Here is a 19,352-nt window from a genome sequence, read left to right as displayed (position 1 = left end):
AGAGCCCTGATATCACTGCCCGGTCAGAACAGTTTTATCAGTGCTGTGGCAAACCCAAGGTCACTCAGCTGGTTGCATGTGGGGGAGCGCAGAATCAAACCCGGCTTGCCAGATTAGAAGTCTGCACTCCTAACCACTAGATGGGCACATCTTCAGATACATTGAAATAGAAGTTACCAGTCAAATTTTGTTCTGTTTGCTTCAGGTAAGCTTAGCTACCCCCCTGAATCTACAATAATGGCAACGTTCTCAATCACTTTTTGCAGGGAAAGAGGCGCGGGGACCTCCTGGGGTACAAATTCTAGTGCCATCAATGCACTCCTGGGCTGATCTTGCACTTACTTTGTTTTTTCCATTGTGGATCCTGCTTAATTTAAATTTGAACTCCGGTCTTCCTCTGTCCACCCACCCACCCACCCACCCATTGAAACAGAAAGTGTTCCGCACTCTGTTGGGGAAGCTCCCACCCCCTCCAAACACAACATCCTTCAGTCTGGCCAGGGCTCCTCACCTCTACGGAACCCGTGCAAGCCCCAGCGAATAAGCAGGATGATGCCCACCAGCAGGCCTAGTCCTAGGCCCAGTCCAAAGGCCAAGAGGCCCCAATACTTGCGAGAAACTGGAAGAGAAGGAGAAGGAGATTAGAAAGAGGGTGTGCAATTGTCATGTGCAAAAAATGCCATTTTGGCTGCTTGTGCTTTATTGACTATCTCTCATCCTCTAGCTGAAAAGTCTTTCTGCAGTCTCTTCTCTCCAAGGTGTGTGTATACATGTGTCTGCACGCTGCCTATCTCTTATAATCGGCCCTGTGATGGAACCTTGGGTTGCCAGCTGAGGTTGTAGAGTTCTCCCAAAAGTCATCTTCAGACTCCAGAAATCCGTTCCCCAAGAGAAAATCACATCCTGTATGGTAGGGCGAGCCTCATTGTGGCTTTCCAGATATCCATGGACTACAATTACCATAAACCCCTGCCAGCAGGAGGGCTGAGAATTATTGAGAATTACAGGAAATTCTTCCCACTGGGTAGTATTTCCCTTTATAGTACCCAGCATGCTGGCAAGAGCTCATAGTAATTGTAGTCCATGAACATCTGGAGAGCCACAATTTGGCCACCTTTGCTCTATGGCAGGGGTAGTCAAACTGCGGCCCTCCAGATGTCCATGGACTACAATTCCCAGGAGCCCCCTGCCAGCATTCGCAGAATCAAACCAGCATTCGCTGGCAGGGGGCTCTTGGGAATTGTAGTCCATGGACATCTGGAGGGCCGCAGTTTGACTACCCCTGCTCTATGGCTTCACATCACTGCTGCACTCCCAAGCATGCCCCAAGCTCAGCTCTCGCCAGGCACTGCCTCCAAATCTCCAGGAATCTTACAAGCTGGAGTCGGCAGCCCTGATGGAAGCCTAGCACCAAATCAACCCACCCTGGAAGTTCCGTTCTGCTTTCTCTGGGAGGGCCATGATTCCCCTCTCCCCTCACTTCATCAAACAGCCCCTTATCCTGGCATAAAAGAATATGAAACATGACTTGCCCCTGTAGAGGAGGCCTGGAATGTCTCCCACCCTCCTGAGCAAAACTTCACTCAGAGCCCTTCCAACAAGATCCAAAACTGCTCCCCAAGCATTCCAGGGCTCATTCCGCACACACTGGATAATGCACTTTTGCATCTGGATTTTCCTGTGCAGAACAGGAAAATCTACTTCGAAAGTGCACTGAAAGCACATTATCTAGCGTATGCAGAATGGGCCCAGAAAATGACTTGGTCTTTCTCCATACAGAAACACACCAAGAAGGACCCATTGGCACCCGATCGCTACTATGCAGGGCATGACATACACTGTCACTCTTCCTCTTAAAACCAGGACCCGTCCCTTATAGCCATCCCGTCCCCAATTGACCATGGCCCGGTGACTTACTGTCTGGGCACAGAAGCTGTTTGCCAGAGAAACGAACATCAGAACGCCAGACCTGCCAAATTAGAAACAAAGGGAGACACGTGGGACACTCAATCTGGATCCAGTGAGAGTTTTACATATACGACCATTGTATTTTTGGGTCGGCAAGATGGTCTTGCCGGTTCTATGGGGATACTGTAGTTTAAGTTTGCACATTTAGCTACTGCTAACTAGTTGTCTGATGAAATTGGTCTCTGGGAGTCTGCAGCCGCTCAACCTGCTCACTTGGTTCTCTTCTTCTTCACTATCTTTTCTGGTCTTCACTATGGCCCATTATGCACGGAGGGGAAGGTCCACATTCGAGGTGGAATGGCGGCGGCTAAAATCACCGATTATGCACGCTGCAGGTGGCAGCCGGGCGCAGAGTCGACGTATGCCACCGAAAAAGCTGCATTAGTGAGATGCAGAAGAAAGTGGAGCTTCCCAGGGGCCCAGGGCGCAACCAGAAGCGGCTCCGGTTTGGCCACGTGCATAATCGGCTACTCTGGGTTTTGCTGCCGTTGTGTCCCGTCCCACGCGTTTGCGGTTTGCTTTGCTTCTTCCGCCTCCTCGTTGTCCATGCCACCGTTTCAGCGGCCGTGCATGATAGCCCTATATGGCACCATACGTTCTAGGCTGCATCTGAATTAATTCTTAAGTAGGTATGCCTGTATTTTACTCCTTTATGGCTAAGTTTACTTTGTATTTTTATCACTGCAATTTTACTTCAGTACTTGCACTGCATTTTACTGTTGCTATACTGTGCATATTGTACAATGTTAAGGCCTGTGGCTATAACCCTAATAAATTGCATTATAGGTTCTCTTCTTAGTTGGGAAACAAAGGCCAGGGCCGATCCTTACCAGCACACAGCTCCTTGAGATCTGCCAGGGAAGGATAAGGTCCAAATCCCAGGGGCCCCGTACCTCTGGCTGCAAAAATCACAATAATGCATAATAATGTCAAAATACAATAAATAAATAAACTAATTAACTCATGGTATCTAATGTAGCCACATCCCTCCCAGCTGAAGCCCACCTTCCCAGCCCCTTCCCAACCCCCCACCCCATACTGTTTGGCAGACCTCCTGATTCCCCACCCTCCGATCCCCACTCCCTCCCTCTTCTCCAGTCGCCACTTACATGGGTGATGGTATAGACAGGAGGTTCTGGCACACACTGGCCCAGAGGTGGCGGCGGCTGCTGGCATAAGGCTGCACTGAAGGATGCTGGGACGCGGGAGTGGAAATGCAAGTGGACCTGCAGGAAGTTGACGCTGAGAGAGACGTTCCAGGCAGGGTCTAGGAGGGAAGAACAGAAAGAGAAGAGCAGCAGTGAAATGACTCCCGCTAATAACATCTCCGCTAGCAAGGGGGAAGCTTTCTTTAAAACGCACCCAAAAGGACGGTGCCACCCCTGCGGCACATATCCTTGAGTTCAAAGTGGCTTACATTGGCATATACGCACTTAATGTTTATTTATTTTGCAAAAAGGCTCAAAACGGATACCCACTGGTTCCGCCTTTGTATCACACCCGTGTCCTCTGGCGAACTGTGCCCAGGGGCAGTTGCTTGCGCTACAACCCATACCATTCCTGATAGGCCCTCGTTCTGCAGGAGTGGCTTTTGGATGCAGCGGCCTGCAGTGGGAAGGGGCAAAGTCTCCTTTGGCGGATTCTATACCAGTCACAGCACTTTGAATCCAACCGATCATCTTGCAGCAGGGAATTATGTACAATTCTCATTTTAATTTTCTTCCTTTTAAGCTATACCTGAGGATTCCTAGGGGACATTCCACAGCTGTGCAACAAAACAAGGGTTTGGCTATGCTGCACTTCCGTGATTTCAAGGGTGCAATCTGGTTTCGGCATTAAGAATGCAAATGCAGGCCTTAACAATAATAGCCATGAAGTAATGTCAGAAGAGCCTCTTGTGGCGCAGAATGGTAAGGCAGCAGACAAGCAGTCTGAAAGCTCTGCCCATGAGGCTGGGAGTTCGATCCCAGCAGCTGGCTCAAGGTTGACTCAGCCTTCCATCCTTCCGAGGTCGGTCAAATGAGTACCCAGCTTGCTGGGGGGTAAACGGTAATGACTGGGGAAGGCACTGGCAAACCACCCCGTATTGAGTCTGCCATGAAAACGCTAGAGGGCGTCACCCCAAGGGTCAGACATGACTCGGTGCTTGCACAGGGGATACCTTTACCTTTACTGTCAGAAATGAAACGAAGGCATTTAACTTTGAGCTCTGCAGAACAAACCCTCGTGTTTTCATTACCCAAAACACCCTTCCGTGAGCAATATTATTTGTCTTGCTGTGAACTGTCCACAAACAGAAAGAAACTCTTTGCCTTCCGCAGTTAATGGTTTACAGGAGTTAAGTTGTGGGAGTGATCAGGTTAACCTCTGGGTTGGATGCCAAATGTCCTATAGCACATCTCTGCAAAACAACACCAGCACAGATCAAGCTGGGTTTGTCCGCCTGGAGCAGCAGAAAAGAGCAAGTGAACAGTGACTCACGGACACATGAAAACTGCCTTCTGTGGAATCAGACCCTGGGTCAATCAAGGTCAGTATTGTCTACTCCAGGGGTAGTCAAACTGCGGCCCTCCAGATGTCCACGGACTACAATTCCCACGAGCCCCTGCCAGCATTTGCTGGCAGGGGCTCGTGGGAATTGTAGTCCGTGGACATCTGGAGGGCCGCAGTTTGACTACCCCTGATCTACTCAGACTGACTGTGGCTCTTCCCAGTCTCAGGCAGCAACCTGATCCTACATCACTGGCTACCCAATCCTTTCAAGTGGAGGTACCCGGGGATCAAACCTGGGACCTTCTGCATGCCAAGCAGTTGCTCTGCCGCTGACCCACAGAACTGCACAAAAAGGGAGCCACACAAAAGCTCCTACCCTGCGACAAATGTTGTTAGTCTTTAGGCCGCTACTGGACTCTTGCTCTTTTCTACAACATCGGACTAGCAGGGGTGGCTCCAGCATTTCTTCACGGCGTAGCTAGGAATCCCAGTGCTCTCCATGCTGTTTCTCTTATTTTATTTATATATTTAGTTATTTATTTATTTATATATTTATATACCACCCTCCCCGAAGGCTCAGGGCGCTTTACAGGAAACAGGGAAAAGATACAGCACAAGTGCAGCGATAGCCTGGCCTCTGTGGACTGTCGAAGTGCTACTGTCTGTCATGTTAAAAGTTGAGAGTTGTTATCGCACTGTGAACCTGTTGCAGTGCAGTGAACCGGTTATGTTCAATTTTGGAACCCATGTTGTTTGTTGTCACTAGATTATGATGTATAGTTAGAATGTTTTATGTAAACCACCCGAAGCCTTATGGGAGGACAGTATAGAAACTTTGGCTGCCAGACAATGGTAGGATCTCCTATTTACACGATATGCATGGAACCCTGTCTAGTATTTGGATAGGAGACTTCTGAGGATTTGGGTGGTAGTTCCTCCAAGGAACACTAGGGGTCATGAGGGAGAAGCAGGAAATGGCACCCCTGAACATTCTTTGCCTGGCTGTCAGACAGTCCTCGGGCTTCCTAGCTACACTACACATGCCATGCGATAAATTAATATATAATCCTTGTAGGAAGGGTTGGCCTGATGTTTGGGATCTGTGTAAGATTCGGTGAAGGGAATGGGGTGGCCGATATCTAGCCTTCAATGGGGATATTTGGCCCCTGAGGATTAGCACGTGGGAAGGAAGGAAGGAGGGAGGGAGGGAGGGAGGGAGGGAGGGAGGGAGGGAGGGAGGGAGGAAGGAAGGAAGGAAGGAAGGAAGGAAGGAAGGAAGGAAGGAAGGAAGGAAGGAAGGAAGGAAGGAAGGAAGGAAGGAAGGAAGGAAGGAAGGGTAGCAGAGAGGAGCACCGAAGCCCTCTTGAGGTCCAGTGCTCATGACCACCACGAGCACAATTCCCCAGCCGCTCAATATGCAGAATTCAACCCCTCTCCCCATCACCTCCTTGCTGTCCCGTGGCACAAGACGGGTGTCTGTGCTGGGTCTTGAGCAGACTCACCTGTCTGGCGTGGGCACTCAACATGGCTGCTGTTAGCATAAGAAAACTAGAGAGGAAAGAGCAAAGTCAGTGGCGGAGTCCCGTGGAAACCCTGCCCTTTTCACTCCCACAGAGTCATATCAGCTAAAAGAGGCCTTTTGGACTTTTATTTTCTCTGGTGTTCCCTCACTTGGAGAAGCAGTCTCAAAGCAGCTTACAATGGCCTTCCCTTCCTCTCCCCACAACAGACACCCTGTGAGGGAGGTGGGGCTCAGAGAGCTCTGACAGGATTTCTCTGTGAGAACAGCACTATCAGGACTGTGACTGGCCCAAGGTCACCCCGCTGGCTGCATGTAGAGGAGTGGGGAATCCTACTCAGCTCACCAGATTAGAAGCTGCCCTTCCTAGCCTCTGCACCATGCTGGTTCTCACCCAGGAGGGAGAGCCAGTTTGGTGTAGTGGTTAGGAGTGCGGACTTCTAATCTGGCATGCTGGGTTCGATTCTGCGCTCCCCCACATGCAGCCAGCTGGGTGACCTTGCGCTCGCCACAGCACTGATAAAGCTGTTCTGACTGAGCAGTGATATCAGGGCTCTCTCAGCCTCACCCACCCCACAGTGTGTCTGTTGTGGGGAGAGGAAGGGAAGGCGACTGTAAGCCGCTTTGAGCCTCCTTCGGGTAGAGAAAAGCGGCATATAAGAACCAACTCTTCTTCTTCTTCTTCTAAATGTTGCAAATAAACAAATAAACTCTAATGCTATAGACCTGGGATGAAAGCCAGTTGCTCTCCTAAGCCTGTGATAGAAGGCTTACAAATTTGGGCTGGTAAATATACGGAGATGGGGGGGGGGGGTTGAAGTCTGACAGGGTGGGGGAGGGATTTCAGAAGCATATGATGCCAGACAGTCCAGATTCCAGAACAGCAATGCTGTCCAGGGGAACTGGAGACTGGGAGATCTCCCCAGCACTTTGGGGCATGATCAAACCATCTCCTAAGAGGCCAGACAGCAAGACCGTGCAGTGGCAATGGCAGGGGGAGGGGTGTCTCACCTTGAAGCATAGCCGGGGGTGCACATCCACTTCCTCCAGAGTGTAGATCTAGGCCGAGAAGCAGAAAGAGCATGTCTGGCTTTGTCTTCCCTCCCAGTTCTACCCCCGCAGGCCCAAAGGTCTGCTATTGCCACATTTGCCCTCAGTATAAAGCAGATACAATCAGCAAGCGTCCTATTCATGTTCACCGTGTTTGCGTGAATATCCGTTCTCAGCAAAAGGCCTCTGCCTCCTCTTTTGTTCTTTCTCAGAGCGATGGGCAGGGTGAAAGCCTTCCTGAGGAACCAGCAATGCCCGTATGCCCCTAATCCTAAGCCATAGGTCCGACAGCTGAAGTACTCCATGCTACCAAGAGAAGGTGACGGGAGGCAACCCTGTCCCACCCACCCCCATCCCAGTAGCCTGTCCAACTCTTATTTTGCCCCCCAGGATCTTGAGAAGAAGGGCAGGCAAAAGACTGAGATGGAGTCATAACAGTCCATCCTCTCTGGAGCATTGAAAAAGCATGGACATCAATCCTGGGCAAAGACTTTCTCCTCCTAACCAGCATTAGCTGGCAGGGGCTCCTGGGAATTGTAGTCCATGGATATCTGGAGGGCTGCAGTTTGACTACCCCTGCCTTGCAGGATGAGCCAATAGCCTGGGGTCTCTACCTCCCTACGCCACCTCCCAGGAACACCCTACGGCCCTTACACCAGCCTTCCAGGAACTGCTGAGAGGTCGCATGTTACTCGCATGCTCCCTCCCCCCACACACACACACACAACCTCCAATTGTTTACATCAGTGGTCCCCAACCCTTTTCAGGCTGGGGACTGGCAGCAGCAGGGAGGGCGATTGCCCGGCTGCGCATGCGCAGCCCAGCCGCACATGCGCAATGCGCGGCCCTGCTTCCCTCTCCCCCCCCTCCCACAGTAAGAAGCTTGCCGGGCCACAAACTTGCAGCCTGGGAAGTTTTTTACTGTGGGGGGGGGGAGGTGGGGAGAGGGAGCCGCGGCCTGGTGGTTGGGGACCACTAGTTTACATAAACAGTAGTGACACCCTCTTCTTCTTCCATTTCTCTAGCCTTGAGAAGGACTATCTCAGTTATAAAATAAATTTTGGTTCTCTGAGAGAGAGGAACAGTCCGTTTTCTCTGCCTGGTAAGAACCAAAGACTTGAACCAGGACATGATATAGAATCACAGCCAATTTTTAATAACCATATGATCAATCAGAAGGTTGCAATCATTTTCTTTAGTGATTTTGCTCAAGCTTGGCCTGGTGAATAAAAAACAGTATTTGCCAGGAGGGTCCTATGAAATCAAAGGCATAAGTGGCCCAGAAGTTCAAGTGGAGTCAGCTTTACAGGAAAGTAGACAGTGAGACTTTGCATCATCTTCCTGTTGCCAGAATCTTAGTAGTACTCACAAGCTTGACAAAATTGGGAACCCCTGTTTTATAATCTATTTCCCCTTTAATGACCCTGTTCTTCCTTTCACCTGTCCTCAATGCAGGGACTTAATCAAAGGCTAAGGGCATAGCTTGATAGGTTTTGTACTTTCTAAAGGTTCCCTTATAACACTAATAAAACCTAAACGGTGAAACTAGAATGTAGCCGCAGGGTCTGCTGCTCAGCAGGAGAGAACAGCTTAGAAACAGAGAGCTACTGACTTTCTCCCTCCCATCTTTTCCCTACCTGCAAGCTGCAGATCCTTTTTCTCCAGGGAAGGGAAGTAAAAGCAGCTGGGGCTGTCAGCTCCCAGTAGGAAAAGGGCTTAAGGGAAATGCCATTCAATAACATGCCTGCCTGCTCTGCTCAACTGCAGCCCCTGGGGCTGAGTTCTGTTTTTTAAATTCCTCAAAGAAAGTTGATCGATTTAGGCCAGTTTTGTATGCTCTGCTCTTCTCCCAACACACTCAGGATCCAAAAGGATCGCAGCATCCCACCGACTGCCCTTTGGAGCGAGACTGGTTCTCCAAACCCACAACTCTCAGCCTTTTAGCTTTGCTCTCCATCAAGCCCGCCCACCGTCATCCAGCTGAACTCATCACAGGACTGCCGTTCCTTTACCTTGTCAAACCTGGCGGCGGTGGAATTGGGTATGTCGGAACAGGCTGCTTCGGGGGTAGTGCTGTCTTTCCAGCAGAGGGAGGCACTGGGATAGAGCAGGCAGCGGCCGTGTAGAGACATCGCCATTTGGGCCTCGTCGCTGGTGCTGTAATCCTCAATCTGCGTTGAGGACCACAACTCTGAACCATCTGTGGTGGCAGAAGGAACAAAATGAAATGCCTCACAATGAGTTGGGCTTTAGGCTGCTCTGAAAAGCACTAGATCTTTCAAGTCTCAGGAAGAGAAGGGCATTTCCTGTTCTGAGCTCCTGTGATTAGAGATGCCTGGGATTGAACCTGGGGCCTTTGGTGTGCAAAGCACACGCTCTGCCACTCAGCCACAGCCCCACCCCCCTTCCAGCGGAGACACAAGCAAAGTACCTTCTAGCACTTCTTTACCTCTCACTACTTTCCCCAGGACTTATTTTGCAAAAATAAAGGGCTTAGGGCTTAGACCTGTCCCCTGAGCCCGACACCTCTGCTTGTGTCCTTGAGGCTCTCTTCTCCTTATTCCTGCCTCGATGCATAATGAGAAATCTAACACATATGTATTATGTCAGGTTTTTGATGGTGAAGGCTATTCCTAGGTGGGATGTGCTGCCTCAGAGGATGGCAGAGTCTCCTTCATTGGAAGTTTTTAGGAGGAACCTGGACGAGCACCTGTCAGGAGGGTGTGATTTTTGAGTCTCCAAGAAGGTGGAGGGCTGGACTGGATGGCCCTTAGTGGTCTCTTCCAGCACTCTATGCTGATTCAATTATATTTAGTAGGAAGCTATTGGCTTGCATCATGTGCCTTTGTTTCCTGGCAGACTTGAAGGCTTTCATTTCATGTCCTCTCACTCTAGGCACCACAGAGCTCCTTGACAAACGTTAGCCTTATGCAAGTGGAAATGCCTGGCCCTTGGGGTTACCAGACTCAAAAAAGTGCCTTCTGCAGCATAGGTCAAGCACTGGTTTATTATTTACTTATTAAAACATTTACACCCTGCTTTCCTAGTGGCTCAGGGTGAGTTGCAATAAAACATGTTTCCAGTTAAAGCCAGAATAAAACAACAAACCCCACATCATGCAGAAGAAAGGCACAGGATCCAAGCCATGGGCTCCCCGGCTAGATCAACGGCGTAGATTAGAACACATTTCCTATTTGCGAGTGTGTTTTTCCTTTATTATCATTCGTGCACCTGCTACTGTATTCATCGCTGCCCTTAAGTCCACAAGGAAGCTCTCCGAACAAATAATCGTTAAAATATACTTTCGAGCCAAATTAAAAACGTTACGACTCCCTAAAGACAGTTCAAAAACTGCGGTGAAATGTATTTTCAGACTATTATTTACCAAAGACGTTTCCCTGTTATATCTTTAAATTGAAATCCCGTGAACTAGCATTGGCTGAGGGAGGCAGACTGCCACCAGCCTACCCGGTAAGCTCAAGGGCTGTGGGAGGATTTGAACTGGGGTTAGCCACAGGCTAGATCCAACACATCACAGTGATGCCCTTTCGGGTGACTCAAGCAGGCACTTTGAACACAAAGAGCCTTTGAATGCTTAGAAAAATGCATTCATTCCAAGTCTGAGCTTTGGCAATTGAAAGTCTCTGTGGCTGAGTCCGGGGTAGCCCTAATCCTTTCCCCCCTAGATGCTGGGAGAAAAGAAACTCTGCCACAAGACTGGTAGGATGATTTTCAGACTATGAGGAAACCTCATGCACCTTGTTAAGTAGAATCAACTGGGAAGTGAGAGGACATACAAAATCCCCATCCTAGCAACGCATGCCGATCTCGGATCGTAATAAAGCAATTGATTGATCGACTAAGGTGAAAATTCGCTCACTAAGTTGCAGCGTTATAGTTGGCCTGGGATACCAACAGCTTCCCTGCCACTTCTCTGACCATTTATTGCAGCTGTCCAATTGCAAGGAGGCCACGCACAGTGTCATGCTTCGGCACTTGGAGCTGGGGCAGCAACCGGGGATTCTGCTCGGAGGCAGAAAAGGAATTTAGGGAAAAAACTACAAGGTGTGTGGAAGACTCAAGCAGGGTTTCCTTAACAAACTGTGGTTTAAAGGCACCGCAGTTTAGCGATGGCCCCGCTCAGATTTTAATTAATGCTTGCCCATGCACCGGATGAGAGAGAAAAGATCGAGGCCAGGATAAGAGTTTGCAACCTGACTCCACACGACTACTGCCCCCTCCCCTTCTACCTGCTCAGAGCCCCTTGTAAGAGAACTGTGTCGATGGACCCAGAGACAGAACAAGCACTCGCCCCAGTTGGCTGGCAGACAGGCTCACGAAGCAAAACTCACAGGCTTGCGGCTGGTCCTGAAAGGGGCACTTCTTCTTGCGCAGGCCGTCCCGGTGCTCATATGATGCCTGAATACAAGGTTGGAAGATGCAGGTGGATCAGGTTGGCTGCTTCTAACACCTTTAGTTGATCCCAGGGGGACCTCACGTCTTGGGTTAGAACTTATATAGGGACTTTGTTTTCTTTTTGGTTGAGACGCTGGGGTGTTTCAGATTCCCCCCCCCCTCCAAAAAAGGACAGAGTAGTCCACCCTTTCTTCCATAATATGCTTCCCAGCAAATGCTGAATTCCCCATACATTTCAACGCTAGCATCCGGATCCTGTAGGCGGAGGGGGGGTGACCTCTACGGCTTTATAGTTAGAGCAGGGGTAGTCAACCTGTGGTCCTCCAGATGTCCATGGACTACAATTCCCATGAGCCCCTGCCTGCTGGCAGGGGCTCATGGGAATTGTAGTCCATGGACATCTGGAGGACACACAGGTTGACTACCCCTGAGTTAGAGGACGGACTCTATAGCTATTAATCTCCAGACGACCAAGATCAGTTTGCCTGGGGAAAATGGTTGCCCTGGGGGGTGGACTCTCTAACAGTATACGCTGCTACGACAAAGAAGATGAAGAAGAGGAATTGGTTTTCGTACCCCTCTTTTCACTACCCTGTGAGGGAGGTAGGGCTGAGAGCGCTGACAGGGCTGCTCTGTGAGAACAGCTCTAACAGGACTGTGACTAGCCCCAAGGCCACTCAGCTGGCTGCATTTGGAGGAGCGGGGAATCCAACCCAGTTCTCCAGATTAGAAGCCATCGCTCTTAACCACCACACCAAGCCCGGCTACACAGGTACGCACCTCAATGCACAAGCAAGGCAGCAGGAACTCATACGGCAGCACCGCAGGTTGATGTCTGGAAACCAGGACCTGCCAGGGGAAAGGGTTCACAGACACTGAAACTCAGAGGCAGAAGACATCTCCCTAACGCAGTCCCGTCCCCCCCACGCCGCTCTCATCCTTCAGCTCCTTTTCTTACTGCGGTTTCTGTCCTCCTCCTTTAATAGCCCTGTTCATCAAGGAGTAGCTCATGGAGCACACCTCCTTTGGTCTGGCCTTCTTGTCCTCTGCGTACAGTGGCCGTGCACGTCAGCAGCAGCCAAGGAGGATTATGGGAGACAGGCCATCCAACATACGATGCGGCCACATCATGCCCTGCTCCTTCTAGCCTGCTAGCTGTTCTGATTGGCAGCAGCAGCCAGACAAATGTTTTTCTCAAACTTGCTGTGAGTCACCAGGAGTTCCGTGAATGGAGGACAAAGTCCCCCCTGCTTTTTAAACAGCTGCTATATAGCAGGGGGGGCCAAACTGTGACTCTTCAGATGTCCATGGATTACAATTGCCATGTGCCCCTGGCAGATGCTGGCAGGGGCTCATGGGAAATGTAGTCCATGGACATCTGGAGAGCCACAGTTTGGCCTCCCTATACAGCAGGGGTAGTCAACCTGTGGTCCTCCAGATGTCCACTGACTACAATTCCCAGGAGCCCCTGCAAGCATTTGCTGGCAGGAGCTCATGGGAACTGTAGTCCATTAACATCTGGAGGACCACAGGTTGACTATCCCTGCTATACAGAATTCTGATTTGGATCAGGACCACAGTGAAGGGAGAGTAAGTCTTCCTACATAGTGTTTATTCAAAACAACTCTGGAGGGGCTTGCAATTTGCTCCAACGGATAGACAGAAAGTCCTAGTTTTGGGTCAGGAAAATGGTGCAGGGCAAAAGGTTTAAACAGTCCTTCCTCTGCTCCAATCCAAGTGTACCAACCGTTTTCAATGCAATCCTGGGCAGTTTGGCATCCCTCCAAGCCTATTTACTTCAATGGACTTAGAAGGGTATGACTCTGCTTAGGATGGTACTGTTAGAAGAAGACATTTACAGAATTCCCCAGTGTCTTTTAACTGAGAATGGCAAAGACTGATTGTGGATTCTTGTACATACAAAGGATGAACTATGATTCTTCCATTGCTGCTGGTAATAGCTGCTGATGAGGTAATCACCGAAGCACATATAATGAGATATTGCCCTCTGGGCACTCTACAGGGAGGGAAAGAGTGTCTATGGCAGAACTAAATCTATAAACATGGAAACTCTTCCCCTTCCTGTGGAACTATAGCCACAGGGCAATCTCTTGCTATGTGTGATTTTGACTGCTCAGTGGGGCAGGTACAGGAAGGGGAGAGGTTTCTACAAATCTGGAAGGGCTCCCCAGACCAGAATGGATGGGATGAAGTTTTTAAATGCCGGCATCTTGTGAGATAACTTCATGGTATCTTGGAAGCCATCTTGGCTTCTGGTTCCATAGGCATTCCAAAATGACTATTGCGGTTTCATTTTCAAATAAGGGTAGCCGACCTTTAGCTGGAGTGCCCTAGAATTACAAGTGCTCCAGACTATAGAGACCCATTTCCCTAGAAAAAACGGAGAGTGGACTCTGTGACATCACATCCCCACTGAACTGCCTGCCTTCCCAAAATTTTAATCCCAGGAGATCTCCAGTCCCTGCCCAGAGGTTGGAAAGAAAAAGGGAGTAAAAGGGTGGAGACGGGAGTAGAGGGAAGGGAAAAAAATCAGAGGAAAGGTGAGAAGCTGCAAGGGGCAGGGAAGCAAGGCCTGAAGTAGGGTTGCCAGCTCTGGGAGGGGAAATACCTGGAGATTTGGAGAGGGGCAGAGCCTGGAGAGGGGGGAATTTGGGGGGGGGGGACCTCAACAGGATACAACGCCATGGAGTCCACCTGCCAAAACAGCCATTTTCTCCAGGGGAACTGACCTCTGTTGTTTGAAGATCAGTTGTAACAGTGGAAGATCTCCAGGCCCCACCTGGAGGTCACAAATACCAAGAAGTCCATGTAAACCTGACTACCTAACCAAATAATGTAAACAGTGTGTTTGCAAACAAGAATTATAATTCAGGTCACGAGGCAACGGTTACAAGGCACATCAGCTTCTTCGTGATATTGCTTTGCTTTTGGAAGTCTGCCTGATGTGTGGTGAGACATGGGTTGCGCGCAAAGTCTCCTTGAAGGCTAGCTCATCGTGAGAAGATGAGAAAGACACCCTTGGATCTGTATAATGCGTGCAAGCTTTGGTTGCTGTGTCAACATCCTGTGATTATTTCCCCCTCTAGACTGTTTATATCGGTGTTATCTCTTCCCCTCCAGACTGTTTATATCAGCGTTATCTCTTTAGTACATATTATGGGCTTGAGTGAGCCAAGCTGACGGTTCACAAATACTTGTCCTTGTAGCTGTTACGTTGCAATGTTAATTCTAATTCTTGTTCACAAATGCATTATCCTTTTAAATTATTTTGTTAGGTAGCCGAGCCTGCCCGGATTTTTTGGTATTTGTTTGCTCAGTGCACAGCCTCTTTCCCTTGGGAGTTCATTTAGTCCCACCTGAAGGTTGGCAACCCTAGAAGGAAAAATGGCAGTGGGGTGGGTGGGGGTGGGGAGGGGAGAATCTGAAAAGAGGAGAGGAAGCAGGAAAAGGGGAGATAATGTGGTGAGGACAACCAGCGGGGGCCTGCTGGGGGGAGAGTCCCTCTCTTGTCCTTGTCTTTATGTCACTGATAGTTTTACAGGGACCGTCAGCTGTTCTTCCAACACTCGTCTCTTCCTCATCCCCATCACAGGACCCCACAGACTTTCTTCATCACCTCCATGCTGGGCCAGTTTGTGTCCTCCCCTCCTGAGGGGAAGGGCCTACCTGCTTGTGGAAAGGGGGGCGCAGCTCTTCACACTCCAGAGCCAGCTGATGGCAGAGGCGCATGGTGACATTGGAGTCCTCTGGAACAGCCACCTCGATTACCCGCGTGGCTGGCATCCATGTATAGTGGAACGTGGGCCCTGGGGAAGGAAAAACAGGCTGCGGCAGAGAAGAAAGGGCTCCCCCAGTTCCTCCAGGATTGGTCTCTTGTCCTCTATGTTGTGCTACGGACACAACTTTCCTTCTTGCTACAGCCAAGGCCCAAGCACAGGGGAGACTCGTACACCTTACTTGGACCCGGAGGCGTCCTCTGAGACATGGTGCCGTGGCCCAGAGTTTGTCCTCAGAGAATCTTTCAGGGCAGATTGCAAAGAGCTTGTGGAAAGGGAAGGTGGGAATTGGTCTGGTCCACCAAGTTCTGGGCCCATTCCGCACACATTGGATAATGCACTTTCAATGCACTTCAGAAGTAGATTTTCCTGTTCCGCACAGGAAAATCCAGCTGCCAAAGCACTTTGAAAGTGCATTATCCAGTGGATGCAGAATAGGCCCTGGTGTGAAGTCTTCTGGAGGATCCTTTTCCCTATTCCCATTTAATCTTTCCCACGTTGCCTTTTTGCCCCACGAGGCTGACACCAAAATTCCCTTTCCTCCAGAAGTCCTTCGGCTCCCCACGGTTTTCCTCCCCCTCTTCCCCCGACCATGAGTCCTACAGCGGGTAAGCTTGGTGTGGCAAAGAAGGTGTTTCTGATGAACGGGCGCTTTTGACTCCCACTTGTGGAAACAGGGCTTGCTCAGGACAGAATTCCAGAGCTCCCAGGAACCAGTTGAATACTCTGCAAGGCCACACCGCCTCCTACCTGGCTTCTCAGTCATAACCAGAAGGCTTCGGTTGAGAGCCAGCACCCCGGCAGGAACCGTCTCCAGCCAGACATAAACCCACTGGCCACTCCTCGCTGTGAAACAGTCAAACTGTAGCTGCCACTGGGGAAAAGAATATGGTGATGAGAACCGAGTCTACGTCTTTAAATATATACGTATGCATGTATTATTCCAGTACAGAATCTAAGGTAGCACAAATGACATTTCTACCTAGGCATTGACCACACTTCTACCTGCTTAGTAGGACACCTCTACCAGGTGTCCTACAGGTGTCCTACAGCTCTACCATGTCCTACACCTCTACCAGGTGTCCTCTACCAGGTGTCCTACAGCTTTTGTTAGAGCCTCTCTTCTCTCGGCATGGATGAGGGAGGAGGGTTGCAGGATCCAGGTAGGGAATCTCATGGAGTTGTTGGGATGGGACAGAGGGAGGACAGGGAGCTCAGTAGGGTACGATGCTATAGAGTCCACCCTCCAGTGCAGCCCTTTTCTCCAGGGGAACTGATCTCTGTAGTCTGGAGATGAACTGTAATTCCAGGGGATGGCCAGGTCCCACCCGGAGGCTGGCATACCTTGCATAGTCCAGCATCTGGAAAAACTCCATGTGACAAAAGTCTATCTAGACATTTCTACAGATGAATTAAAGTGTAAAGTATAAATATTTTCCCTAATGTCAAATCCAACAACAGATGAAATCTCCCCCCCCCCCCGAATTCCTGGTTGTTTCTAAAAGCAAGTTTCAGTGCCTCATAAACTGAATGTATGATTCAGTCATGATAATTCCCTTCCTCCAGTTAATTGCAGAAAGAAATACTTCCCTTCCAGGCTTTGAGCAAACGCAGATCTATTTCGTCTCAACAACACTGCTGGATTGTGTCCAGGTGAGGTTGCCAATATCCAGGGGGTAGTCAAAAATGTTCCATTATTCCATTGGGTCATAAGATGACAGTTTTGTTGGTGCAAATGGGTTCTTTGGAAGGTGGACTATATGGCAGGGGTAGTCAACCTGTGGTCCTCCAGATGTTCATGGACTACAATTCCCATGAGCCCCTGCCAGCAAACGCTGGCAGGGGCTCATGGGAATCGTAGTCCATGGACATCTGGAGCACCACAGGTTGACTAACCCTGCTATATGGGATTAGAATCTGCTGAAGCCATTCCCCTCCCCAAGCCCCACCTTCTCCAAGGTCCAACCCCCAAATGACTAGCTATTTCACCACTCAGAACTGCCAGCCCTGTAGCAAGGGTTGGACTGGCCATTTAACATACAGGGAAGTTTCTCAGGGAGGCTCTGCCCTAGAGGGCCACTGATGACCAGGAGAAAGCAAAACCACTGCCCAGCAGTTCTCCCAGGGCCCCTCTCCTTCCCACACCCTCCAGGCCCATCACTGGCCATTTTGAGAGGGGGATAAATACAAGAATTTCAGGATTGTAAATTTTGAGAGGGGATAAATATTTAACACGTTTTTTTCAAATTAAAAAATAATTAACTCCCACCCATTCAGGAAACCCTTCCAAATCTGCCAAGAAACCCTGGTGTTTCAAGAAACCCTGGCTGAGAAAGCCTGATCTAGCATCTACTAGATGACTACCAAAAAATGTTTCTGCCTTTACAAACATGTTGGCCACAGTATCCCCCCTTTGTACAAAGCACTGGCAGATTTTCGGCTCCTAAGGACGCTTTGCTGGGAGCAAGCCCCACAGAATAACGTGGGGCTTACTTCTGAGTAGACCTGCTTTAGGAAGGTCCTCCTTAAAGCAGCCACCAAAGAGGAATTGGGCAATGATGTGCTGAAAGTTAACATCTTTTTCTCTCTGATGTAGGGCCCCCACCAAATAGCACAGGCACCTTCGACAGATAACCAACAAGGATTGACACAGTGATGACACCAGTTGAATTTCTGGCTGTCACACAGGGTAAAACACTCTATTGTTCACTCGAGGGCCAGCGAGCAACTCACCAAGGTGCCTGCATCTGCTTGCCGCTTGTGTCGTCTGTGTCGCCTCAAGACTCGAAGCTGGACGGAGCGGTTAGAATTCAGGACCAGGAAATGCAGTTCCAGCCCTTTTATGCCTGAGGTCAGAAAGAGAGAGGGGTGTGGCCAACCTTTACAATGTGCCCAAGGCCACGGGCCGCTCTACAAAGGAAACCTCTCCTGAGACACAGCTTTGCTACCCCAAGAAGATCTCACTGCTTAGGAGACAGGACTGTGAAGCTGTGTGGCCTAAGCATTTTGTCATGGGTCAGCCAGCTCTTCTAATGAAGAAGTCCTCCAAGGAAGAGGCAATTAGCAGACCTGACCCAGAGTCACGACCAGTGATAGAGACACTGCAGGAAGAGTTGGCAACAGAAAGTCATCTGCCGGTCAGTTCACCTCCCCAGACAACAGAGCCTTGGGAATAGGACAGGAGGAAGATGAATAAGTGCAAGACAGAAGGGTCAGTACCAGGTTGGCAGCACAACACTGTCAATGAGGAGGAGGAGCGTTTGCAGGAGCAGGGCTGAGGAAGCTGGCAGGAAATTTGCATGATGTTTAAAAGCAGCCAATCAGGGAGTGGCTATATGGAAGCAACTTTTCTGAGAGCCAGCTTGGTGTTATATATGGTCATATCGTCTGCTAAATGGGTTATGTAAGCCGCCTCGAGCCTTCGGGGGGAAGCGGGGTATAAATACAATAATAATAATAATAATAGTTTAACACATTTTTAAAATATATTTTAAAATTAATTAATTCCAATCCATTTGGGAAACCCTTCCAGGGCCGTCAAGAAACCTCAGGGTTTCACGAAATCCTGGTTGAGAAAGCCAGGTATAGTGGTTAAGAACGGTGGCTTCTAATCTGGAGAGCCAGATTAGATTCCCCGCTCCTCCTATACATGCAGCCAGCTAGTCACAGTTCTGTCAGAGCTGTTCTCACAGAGCAGTTCTGTCAGAGTCCTCTCAGCCCCACTTAGCTCACAGGGTGTCTGTTGTGGGGAAAAGAAGGGAAGGCGATTGTAAGCTGCTTTGAGACTCCTTCGGGCAGTGCAAAGTGTAGCATAAAAACCAACTCTTCTTCTGTTTGCCACTGACCTTTCGGCCTGTGCTCTGGACTCATCTTCTTGCATCTGACCCTAACCTGCATCTTAGGTATTCTGCTTTTGGATTCTCCTTTGGACTTGAAGCTGTGAGTTGCATATAACTGGTATCTGACCCTTGGAACTGTATTCTGATAAACTCTGATGTTGAGAAACTACTTCTGTCTGTCTGCTGTCCTCTGCAGTCGGGACACCTTTGCACATGCAACAGAGCTTGCTTCTCCCACAAGAATTTCAGGATTGTAAATGTTCAACTTTC

At 49.6% G+C, this 19,352-nt stretch overlaps 1 protein-coding gene and 1 long non-coding RNA gene across 3 annotated transcripts in view; one reads left to right on the top strand and one right to left on the bottom strand.

The window, feature by feature from the left end:
• IL17RE (interleukin 17 receptor E) overlaps positions 1-19,352 on the bottom strand; it is a 35,480-nt gene that overhangs the window by 2,399 nt on the left and 13,729 nt on the right. For both annotated transcript variants that reach the window (XM_077324863.1, XM_077324862.1), the window contains exons 4-15: positions 17,977-18,089; positions 15,994-16,117; positions 15,134-15,273; positions 12,227-12,295; positions 11,383-11,449; positions 9,043-9,230; positions 6,992-7,039; positions 5,964-6,009; positions 3,078-3,235; positions 2,799-2,867; positions 1,918-1,969; positions 512-619 (exon numbers count right to left, since the gene is read on the bottom strand). In XM_077324863.1, coding sequence (XP_077180978.1) covers positions 512-619; positions 1,918-1,969; positions 2,799-2,867; positions 3,078-3,235; positions 5,964-6,009; positions 6,992-7,039; positions 9,043-9,230; positions 11,383-11,449; positions 12,227-12,295; positions 15,134-15,273; positions 15,994-16,117; positions 17,977-18,089 — 1,182 coding nt within the window. The remainder of the gene's footprint in view (positions 1-511; positions 620-1,917; positions 1,970-2,798; positions 2,868-3,077; positions 3,236-5,963; positions 6,010-6,991; positions 7,040-9,042; positions 9,231-11,382; positions 11,450-12,226; positions 12,296-15,133; positions 15,274-15,993; positions 16,118-17,976; positions 18,090-19,352) is intronic.
• On the top strand, positions 4,391-17,983 carry LOC143831671 (uncharacterized). The gene is made up of 3 exons (XR_013228935.1): positions 4,391-4,498; positions 15,060-16,896; positions 17,840-17,983. It is a non-coding gene; the product is annotated as an uncharacterized LOC143831671 (long non-coding RNA).

The sequence above is a fragment of the Paroedura picta genome, chromosome 3 (genome assembly GCF_049243985.1).
Source record: "Paroedura picta isolate Pp20150507F chromosome 3, Ppicta_v3.0, whole genome shotgun sequence".
Lineage (NCBI taxonomy): Eukaryota > Metazoa > Chordata > Lepidosauria > Squamata > Gekkonidae > Paroedura > Paroedura picta.
The sequence above is the reverse complement of the archived record's forward strand: the minus strand, read 5'-3'. Positions and strand labels throughout refer to the sequence as shown.